Source organism: Gekko japonicus, unplaced genomic scaffold (genome assembly GCF_001447785.1).
Source record: "Gekko japonicus isolate JY-2015 unplaced genomic scaffold, Gekko_japonicus_V1.1 scaffold4176, whole genome shotgun sequence".
Lineage (NCBI taxonomy): Eukaryota > Metazoa > Chordata > Lepidosauria > Squamata > Gekkonidae > Gekko > Gekko japonicus.
The window spans coordinates 8861-19180 of NW_015172676.1; the positions used below are offsets into that span (position 1 = coordinate 8861).

At 50.5% G+C, this 10320-nt stretch overlaps 1 protein-coding gene across 1 annotated transcript; it reads left to right on the plus strand.

Moving 5' to 3' along the window:
- The first annotated feature begins 843 nt into the window (after positions 1–843).
- Positions 844–7984, plus strand: ANKRD66 (ankyrin repeat domain 66). The gene is made up of 3 exons (XM_015421760.1): positions 844–1036; positions 5162–5390; positions 7810–7984. The coding sequence occupies exons 1-3, from the start codon at positions 844–846 to the stop codon at positions 7982–7984; spliced, it is 597 nt and encodes a 198-aa protein (XP_015277246.1).
- The last annotated feature ends 2336 nt before the right edge of the window (positions 7985–10320 follow it).

The window sequence follows — 10320 nt, forward strand, 5'->3', positions numbered from 1 at the left end:
GGGCCTGATAGAAGCCCTCCGTGGGGGCCTGATCCGGCCCCCGGGCCACATGCTTGACACCCCTTCCCTAGAGGGTGTATATAATAAATGTATTTTTTTAAAAACCCAATAAATAAATACATTTCAGAAGCACAGGCTGAATATCTGATAGGATGGCCAAGGGAAGGGGACATTGGCAGAGGGTGTTGCTCGTCCCATTTCCAAACCCATTCATTTTCACCCCGTCCCCAACCGAGTGTGTAGCAGAGAGCTACACAAATAAAAACTGCATCTGTCTGAAGATGGCAACCCCACCCACCCCTCCTGAATCTTTCGTACAAATTCCTTTGGTCCACTGGTGGGAATGAGAGACGTAGCAGCATCCCCGATGTGTGTATGATGCTTGGGGGTACGTTTGCGGTGTCTGCTGAATACGTTGCTTCCAAGCCTTCCCTGCAATAAGCCTGTAGCTTTAAAGAAGGGAGGAGTCCGTTTCCATAGTAAGTCTATAACAACAGACTTGGGGTTTTGCTGCCTGCAGGCAGACGGCTTTGCCAGGATTCTGAGACTTCAGCTTGCAGTATAGCCGCAGCAGCTGCAAAATCAGGTACTGCGTCCCTCTGAAAACTGATTTCAGTAGGATTTACATCTAGGGTAGAGTTTGTAGGACTGCATCCCAATGATGATTGCTAAGTAAAAATTTCATTTACGGACTAACACTAATTGCAGCCTTCCTTCCTTCCTTCCTTCCTTCCTTCCTTCCTTCCTTCCTTCCTTCCTTCCTTCCTTCCTTCCTTCCTTCCTTCTCTCTCCATTTCTCTCTCTCTCTCTCTCCCCTCCCTCCCTGTCTCAAAAGTGCTTTGCATGAGTCACAGGCAGAGTTCTTCTCTCTTCCTCGGGGGACTGGCGAAAGGCAGCATGACGGAGCTGCACCAGGCGGCAGCGGCAGGCAATTGTGATTCCGTGGACCAGGTCCTCAGGAAAGGGCAGTGTGACCTGAACAGTAAAGACGCAGACTGGAATGACAGGACGCCCCTGCACTGGGCAGCGATCAGAGGTGGGCAGCACATGTACGGAGCCTAGGACTGCCAGCTCCAAGTTGGGAAATACCTGGGGATTTGGGCGGCGGAGCCTGGTGTGGGTGGGGTTTGGGGAGGGGAGGGACCTCAGCGAGCTTCAAATGCCATACAGTCCACCCTCCGAACCAGCCAGTTTCTCCAGGGGAACTGACCTTGGCAGGGCTCTTTTTGTAGAAAAAGCCCAGCAGGAACTCATTAGCATAATAGGCCATGCCCAACAGCAAAACTCATTAGCATATTAGGCCACACCCTGACAGCACCGCTCATTAGCATATTAGGCCACACCCTGACAGCACCGCTCATTAGCATATTAGGCCACACCCTGACAGCACCGCTCATTAGCATATTAGGCCACACCCTGACAGCACCGCTCATTAGCATATTAGGCCACACCCTGACAGCACCGCTCATTAGCATATTAGGCCACACACCCCTAATGTAGCCAATCCTAATGATTTTCTGCTGTTGGGTGTGGCCTGTTATGCTAATGAGTTCCTGCTGGGCGTGGCCAACCCGGGAGCCAGCCGGAACTCCGCTCCTGTGCGTTCCTGCTCAAAAATAGCCCTGCTCTTGGTCATCTGGAGATCAATTGTAATAGCGGGAGATCTCCAGGTGCCACCTGGAGGTTGGGATCCCTAGTGGAGGACAGGTTTTGGGGAGGGGGGGAACCTCAACAGGGTATAATGCCATAGCGTTAAACCCCCCCCCCCAAACAACCATTTCCTCCAGGGGAACTGATCTCTGTGGTCTGGAGAAGAGTTGTAATTCCGGGGGATCTCCAGGGTCCGCCTGGAGGATGGCAACCCTAACACAGAAGCTGCGGGACCAGTACTCTGCTCAAGCCCCCCCCAAGTACGGGGAGGGAAGCATCTGACACACTGGGCATGCTCAGTTGGCCCCTGGGCATCTGTGGCCCTGCAGAGGGACTGGCGCCCTCTCCTGGGACCAGGCCGCCGCTACAAGGGCTCAGCCTGGACCTGGCTGGCCACAGAGGAGAACTATGCAGGGACCAGTATACTGTTGTCGCAGTGGCAAGAATACTCTGAGCGGGCCTTTGCTGAGTTTCTTTGGCCAGTAGGCTAAAGCGGCAGGGCCTGGAGCCTGTGAACAGCGTGAGGGCAGGGAAACGGGGACAGGGGTGGTTCAGTTCTGCCCGGCATCCCGCTGACGAAATACCCCGACTCTTTGCCAGATAATTAAGATAGCACCAAAGTACGGTTATATATTCCCCACCTCTTTCCACGTGGAGAGCCGTCTCAGGGTAGTACCATGCAGAGGGATACCACGGGCTGCTGGCAAGACAAAGAAGTGGATTCAGGATAGGAGCCGGGCTATTTTTGGGCAGGAACGCACAGGAATGGAGTTCCGGCTGGCTCCCGAGTTGGCCACGCCCAGCAGGAACTCATTAGCATAATAGGCCACACCCAACAGCAGAAACTCATTCGGATTGGCTACTTTAGGGGTGTGTGGCCTAACATGCAAAGGAGTTCCTGCTATAAAAAAGGCTCTGGGTTTTGACAACAAACAAGGTAAACAGAATAAGAAGCAAAAGGTGACTGTGTCTGGATGACCACACTTCTGCGAACATGGGGTGTGTAGCTTAATATCCTAATGAGCTGTGCTGTCAGGGGTGTTTGGGTGTGGCCTATTATGCTAATGAGTTCCTGCTGGGCTTTTTCTACAAAAAAAAGCCCTGGATAGGAGTGTGCCGTCTCTGTAGAGACGCCTGCGGGGATTCCAGGAGATTCCTTGAGAGGGTGGGGTTTGGAGAGGAGCGGGGCTTCAGCACGGAATAATGCCATGAAGTCCACCCTGCAGAGCAGCCATTTGCCTCCCCCCCCAGGAGATTGGGGATCTCTGTAGTCCGGAGATCAGTTGTGATTTCAGGAGATCTCCAGGCCACACCTAGAAGTTGGCAACCCCAGGCTTTTAGATCCTCAAGCCTGAATTCTCCCTAGAAGCTGAAATGACTCCGCTGAGGCTATTGTACTTTGGTCGCATCATCAGAAGGCAAGACTCCCTGGAAAAGACAGTAGGAAAGAGCCATGGTCTAGTACCACCTTAAAGGGTGCATTCAGACGGGCAGCTAATCCCGCCATTATGCCAGCTTGCATTTTATCCCGATCTTTTAAATCCATCGTAGCACGACCAGACACCCCCCTGGTAAATCGCCTTACCGCACGCTGCCTCTGTTGTGGATTGTCTAGACGGTGTCCACTGAAGGAGGCATGCACGGTGGTTTTTTTTAAAAAAACCTTTTGCGCATGCGCATAGGCGTCACAGTGTGTCCTTGTTGAAGGAGGTGCACAGTGGTGTTTTTTTTTAAAAAAAATTTGTGCATGCGCATAGACGTGACAGCACGTCCTTGTTGATCCGCGCATGTGAAGAGATTTTTTTAAATGGTGCCCGCTCGGGATGGTCTGATGTCAGACCACCCCGATGGAAGGATTGCGCGCTGATGGAACGATCAGACGGATGAAAGTCCACAGTTGTCCCGCAGGTAACCGAAAACCCCAGATTTAAAGTGCTATCTTTTAAGTTTGGCTCCGAAACGCGGCAAAATGGGATGCCCACGGAAGAGGGACATTTCCCAGATGTTTGTGTCTGGACATTACCTTTAGATCCGTGAGGCAATCGTGCCTCGCGCGGATCTAAAGAGCCGTCTGATTGGACTCAAAGACTAACAAAATATGTGGCGGGGTGGGAGCTTTCGTGAGTCACGGTTCACTTCTTCGTATACAGCTAGAATGGGAGTCCATCCGTCCTAGTTATTGGGAAGTGGAGTGATTTCAGATGCCGAATGACATTAGCAGTCAAATGACAATAGCAGGTGAATAACAATGGCAGGTGTGACTGTGTGTCAGTGAGATATGCAGAAGGGTAAAAGGTGTGGAGAAATCAGCATTTGAAATGAGACAGGAAACCGAGGAAAAGACAATAATGCTAGGTGGAGTTGAAGGAAGAAGAAGAGGAGGAGGTTTTATACCTCACCCTTCACCACTCGAAGGAGTCTTGCAGCAGCCTGCAATCGCCTTCCCTTCCTTTGTCCACAACAGATACTCTGTGAGCACTGCTCCCTTGAAGCTGTGGAGTCTTGTGAGCAAAAAAAGTCTACTTTGTGTGCTACTGGCGTTAAAGTTGTGAGCGAGCGATTTGGCTGCTGCATAACTTAATTTGCTCTGGAGCCATCCTTTCTGAGCTAAGACAAACATGTGTGAGCCAGACTCACGCTAACTCAGCTTAGAGGGAACACCACCTGTGAGGTAGGTGGGGTTGAGAGCGCTGTGACTGACCCAAGGACAATCAGGGCTCTTTTTGTAGCAGGTACTCATTTGCATATTAAGCGACACACCCCTAATGTAGCCAATCCTCCAAGAGCTTACAGTAGCTCCTGTAAGAAGAGCTCTGTAAACTCTTGGAGGATTGGCTACATTAGGGGGTGTGGCCTAATATGCAAAGGAGTTCCTGCTACAAAAGGAGCCCATCACCCAGCTGGCTTTATGTGGAGGAGTGGGGAATCAAACCCAGTTAACATAAGAACATAAGAGACGCCAATGTTGGATCAGGCCAAAGGCCCATCCAGGCCAACACTCCGTATCACACAGTGGCCAGAAATACCAGTGCCATCAGGAGGTCCACCAGTGGGGCCAGGACATTAGAAGCCACCCCACTGCTGACCCCCCCCCCCCAAGCACCAAGAAGACAGAGCATCACTTGCCCCAGAGCCCCTATCTCTACCTTGGGGCTAATAGCCACTGATGGACCTCTGCTCCATATGCTTATCTAATTCCCTCTTGAAGCCGTTCATGCTTGTAGCCACCACCACCTTTTGTGGTGAATTCCATGTGTTAATCACTCTTTGGGTGAAGAAGTACTTCCTTTTATCCGTTCTCCAGATTAGAGTCCGCGCTCTCACTTTCTGAGCCAAGCCAGCACGAGATGGATTGACTCAATATGGGCCGCCACGGACGGCCTTCAGTTTGCAAGACCCGAGCAAGGCTGTCAATGGTAGGATGCTAATTCACGCATGTGGCCTGCGTCTTTATTTTTACGGGCCAACACTTCTCCCTCTCTCCTTCATCTCTTCCTTGCGTTTCTACCAGGATCATCGAGGATAGTGAAACGACTCGTGGAGCACGGGGCCCGTCCCTGCTTGAGAACAGACGCAGGGTGGACCCCTGCTCATTTTGCGGCTGAGTCGGGGAGGCTGGGGGTGCTGAGGACACTGCACTCTTTGCATGCTCCTGTGGACACCGCCGATCTGTACGGGGATACGCCAAAGCGGATGGCGGAGATCTACGGTCACAAAGATTGCATCAAGTTCTTAGAAACGTGAGTGCTGGGAACTGTATTCGGTGGGAGGTATTTCTGGAGAGCATCCTTTACTTCTGGGGAGGGAGGCTGGCAAAGGCTAGGGCCTGGCTTGGTAGGAGAGGCCTTCACGAACATGACAGGAAGGTGGAAACCGAAACGGGGTAACTTGAAGATTATTCTGCCTGCCTCTCGGCTCAGTATCAAAGAGGGGGAAATTCAAACCGAGGTAAAGGATCTGGCACTGAGACCTCCATTTTTTCCTCTTTTGCTGAGCAGTCATTAGGCCAGGCGTCCCCAACACGGTGCCTGCTGATACCTTTCCAAATGTTTTTAGAAAGTGAGCAGGGCCAAGGGGGGCCATTGCCTAGCAAAGTTTCTGATTTGATTGGCTGTGTAGATTTTTTAAAACGTTGCTTTGGCAGCAGCTGCCACCACAGCACAAGAATCGTCCCTGTGTGACTGAAGCTGTGGCAGCTATTTTGTGGCGGCCATTCTGTGGCTGCTCCCACCACGTTGCATCAGAATTCCAAAGGACCCTGCAGGCTCAAAAATGTGAGGGACCCCTGTGTTCAGTGTTCCCTCTAAGCTGAGTGAGTGTGAGCCAGCTCACATTTTTTTAGCCTCCGGCTCACACATTTTTGTCTCAGCTCAGGGAGGAGGGCTCCAGAGAGCAAATTAATTTAGGCAGCAGCCAAATCGCTCGCTCACAACTTTAAGGCCAGGAGCTCACAAAGTAGAACTTTTGCTCACAAGACTCCACAGCTTAGAGGGGGCATTGCCTGTGTTAGGCAGTTTTTGCTCACTATAAGGTTTTCCATTCTGTGATGGATGACTTTCGTTTCAAGTCAAATCAAAGGGAAGATATATGGTGTTTTCCCTCCTCTTTACGTTCATTCTATGTCCTGCCTTCCCTCCAAGGAGCAGTTAGGGTCTGCATCGATACTAACGATAAAGAGAAAGATCACAATGGGTAATTGTGGCCCCGGTCACACGGCAAAATTGCTGCGGGAGAGGCACGGAAGGTGGGCGGATTATCCGGCGTGATCACACCCCAACATCTGGGAAGTGGAGCGCACCCGTGGCTTACCGCCGACAAAGCATGTTAAAAAACTAGTACCTCCAAGGTACTAGTAAATGTTTGCCACGGGCTGGCTCCAGACGCCCGTGGTGTGATCGCGCAGGCGCACGGCATTCCCCTCTGGTTTCTCATTTACCCGCCGGCACTGAGGGAAGGACCCGTGGTGTGCCGCCGGCGCGTCTGATCGCGTAATCGCGAATCAAACTGTGCTGGGGCAATTAACCACGCCTCCCCCCGCGATATCCGGCCCGTGTGACCGGGGCCTGTGTTAGTTTGTCTGTAGCAGTAGAAAATAGCAAGCATCCAGGGGCACTTTAAAGATTAACAAAATTTGTGTTAGGGGATGAGCTTTCCTGAGTCCCTGCTCACTTCCTCAGAGACAGCTAGGATGTGCTAGATCACTATGGGGTGGCTGTGTTAGTCTCTATGGAGCAGGAGAAAAGACCGAGAGTCCAGGAGCACCTGAAAGACTAACAAAAAAGACAGCTAGACTGTCATAGATCAAGATGGGTAGCCACATCAGTCTGTCTGTAGAAGCAGAAAGGAGCAAGACCGATTTCACACAAGAGCTGCGCCGTGGTCGCGCCTCCCTTTGCCTCGCTTCTATTGGTCAATTTCCCACTCGAAGCCATGCGGCCGCGTTTTGACCCGTGGCTTCTTCCGGTTTCCCCAGCAGTTTCGTGATCCTCAAAAAACAGGATCACAAAACCACGGGGAAAATCAGGCGAAGCCGCGGGTCAAAACGCGGCCGCACGGCTTCGAGTGGGAAATTGACCAATAGAAGCGGGCAGCGGTCATTTCCTACAGGTGCGCACAGGAGCGGAGCTCCAGCAGTAAAGAACCCAGGGGCGGGCACATGCAACAAGCCCCACCCCCTGCTCCCAGCAGCCCTCAGTCAGAGCAAGAAACAGCCAGGTAAATTGCAGAGCCCCCCCAGCTTCCCGGCCCAAATCAGTCCAGTGGCACCTTTAAGACCAAGTTTTATTCAGGTATAAGCTCTCCCTCCTCTGCCGAGGACAGATCTGCACGTTCCCCCCCCCCCAATAGCTAGGAATCCAAAACAGTCTGCCTCAGCGGTGGGTGTTGCCTTCTGACACACTTCTGATGATGTCAGGGGGTGTGGCATATGCAAATAAATTATCCTAATGGGTTATGCTAATGAGCACCTGCACCTCTTTTTCTACGAAATGACCCCTGCTCCCATCCAAATACTAAGCAGGGCCGACCCTGCTTAGTTTCCGAGATCTGCTGAGATCGGGCTATCCTGGGCCATATAGGTCAGGGCTAATGCCAGATATCCATGAGAAGCATCGCCGCACTTCGCTGCCATGGTCCCTCTTTTTCGTTTCTTTCTCCCAGGGCTGAAGTAGAGTGCCGGGAGTATCGCCGGGAAGCAAAATCAAAGGGAATTCAATTGGATGAGACTGACGAAGAGTGGGAGCTGAAGAAGGACGAACTTTTGAAAAGTAAACCTCCCACTCCGAAGAAACCTGCAAAAATGCGCGTAAGAAAAGACGACCGTTCAATTCCGTAGAACGTCAACGTGCTGACCCCAGCGTACTAGACAAGCTCTGGAGTTGGGATCCCGGTAACAAAATGGCAGGAGTGGGTTGGCCCACTCACTTGCAGCAGGGATCCCCAACCTCTGGGATTTTGACGCAGCATGGCGGGCACATCCACTCAGGGGCTGCTACAAAATGGCTGCCGCAGGAGACTGGGCCATCCACAAAATGGCTGCCGCAGCTTACCTTCAGGCACACAGTGACGATGCTCGTGCTGTGGTGGCAGCTGCTGCCAAAGCAATGTTTTTAAACCTCTGTAGCCCATCGAATCTCCAATCAGAGTCTTGCTGAAAAGCCTCCCTTGCCCCCCTCCACTTTCTAAAAGCACTTGGGGGGTGGGACAGGACCCCAGACTTACTGGGAAGGTTCCTGGTGGGCCACTACCCTGAAAGCTGATCCACTACCCTGAAAGTTGATCGAGTCAGGCTCCGCAGGACTGACAGTGCGGCAAGTGGGCCTGTTGACCAGTGATGTGAGCTCAGAAACCAAAGCACCATTTTGGAGACAGAGGAAGATGTGGAGGTGGAGAAATCTTCACAGGTGAAGTGCAGAGAGGCAGGTGGAGAACCACAAGGTGAGACAGTGCAAAAAACAAGCTAACTCTGGGGCCAGATGCCCAAGAGCGGCCTCCTAGATCCAAGACTCGAGTGAAACATGGAAAATCTTTTCCATTAATTTGTGCAATTAACAGGGCTCTTTTTGTAGAAAAAGCCCAGCAGGAACTCATTAGCATAATAGGCCACACCCAACAGCAGGAACCATTAGCATATTGGGCCACACCCCTGACAGCACAGCTCATTAGCACATTAGGCCACACCCCCATGTCACCAGAAGTGTGGTCATCCAGCCACACCCACCTTTTGCTTGTTGTTCTGTTTACCTTGTTTGTTGTCAAAACCCAGGGCCTTTTTTTGTAGCAGGAACTCCTTTGCATGTTAGGCCACACACCTCTAACGTAGCCAGTCCTAATGAGTTCCTGATGTTGGGTGTGGCCTATTATGCTAATGAGTTCCTGCTGGGCATGGCCAACTTGGGAGCCAGCCGGAACTCCGTTCCTGTGCGTTCCTGCCCAAAAATAGCCCTGGCAATAAACAAGAACCAAGAGATGCCCAAAGGAGTCAGGACTCTGCATCTCTTCTGGACCTTATCAGCACCCTTCACGGCCACAAGGAAACCATTTGCCGATATTCTAGGGAAAGCCAGAGTTGCTGTGCATGTCATGTAAATTATAGCAGACGAGAAAGAATGATGTGTTCTTGGAGTCCAGCACCCATTGGCTCCTGCTCTTTCAGAGACCCTGGTTTTCATCCCGTAGGAAATGGCCTGTTGTAGCAAAGCTGCCAGCATCTGAATGAGAAATACAATCTCTGTTTATATTCCACATCAATTTTTTTTTATTGTTGTAGTGCTATCTAAAAGTATGTTGTTGGCCTTGACCTGGATAGTGGCTCAAAAATGATGGTCACAGTCACAGAACAGACCGAAAAAAGAAGAAACTGTGAGAATGTTCCTAGAGCAAAGTGCTTGTATAAGGCATTATACAAGCACTTTGCCCTAGGAACATTCTTTCAGAGAATCTCTTGCAACTATGTTATGATACATCAGTGAAAATTAATGAAATGGTTGATACGAACCTGTTGAAATAACAGACCAAGAGTCGCTGTATGTAAGGCTTTCATCCACATTCAGAAGAAGAATAGTATCGAAACGATAGAACATTCCGGAGATCATCGTCATTACACCATTTTCAACTGCCTTTGTGCATTTATATATGTAGATTTTTTTGTACACATTTTTGTATAAATTTTGTGGTCGTTATTTAAATATTCTCTAGCGCAGTTACCTCACAGTTTCTTCTTTTTTTGGCTTGACCTGGATAGGCCAGGCAAGCCTGATTTCATCAGATCTCGGAGCGAAGCAGGGTCGATTCTGGCAAGTATTGGATGGGAGACCTCCTTGGAATACCAGAGGCAGGAGGTGGGGACAGGTTTTATACAGCTACCTCTCTGAATATCCTCCAGGTCAGTCACCAGAGGTCACCATGACGTCCAGGTGCGTGCACACACACATACGCACACACGCATAAGAAATACCAAAAAATAAAAGAGTGTTGTTGTTTTCTAAAATGTTTTTCTAAATGTTTTCTAAAAATCTAAAAATCATGAAAATGTGATCTGTTTTGTGATTTCAGCACACTTTCCATTGGCATTCTATCCCAGGGACTAGAAGGGAGAACAATTTTATAATCGTATGAAGTTTTAAAATCTTGTCCAAGAATCTTGTGCTATGATATTTTGGGGGGTCATGG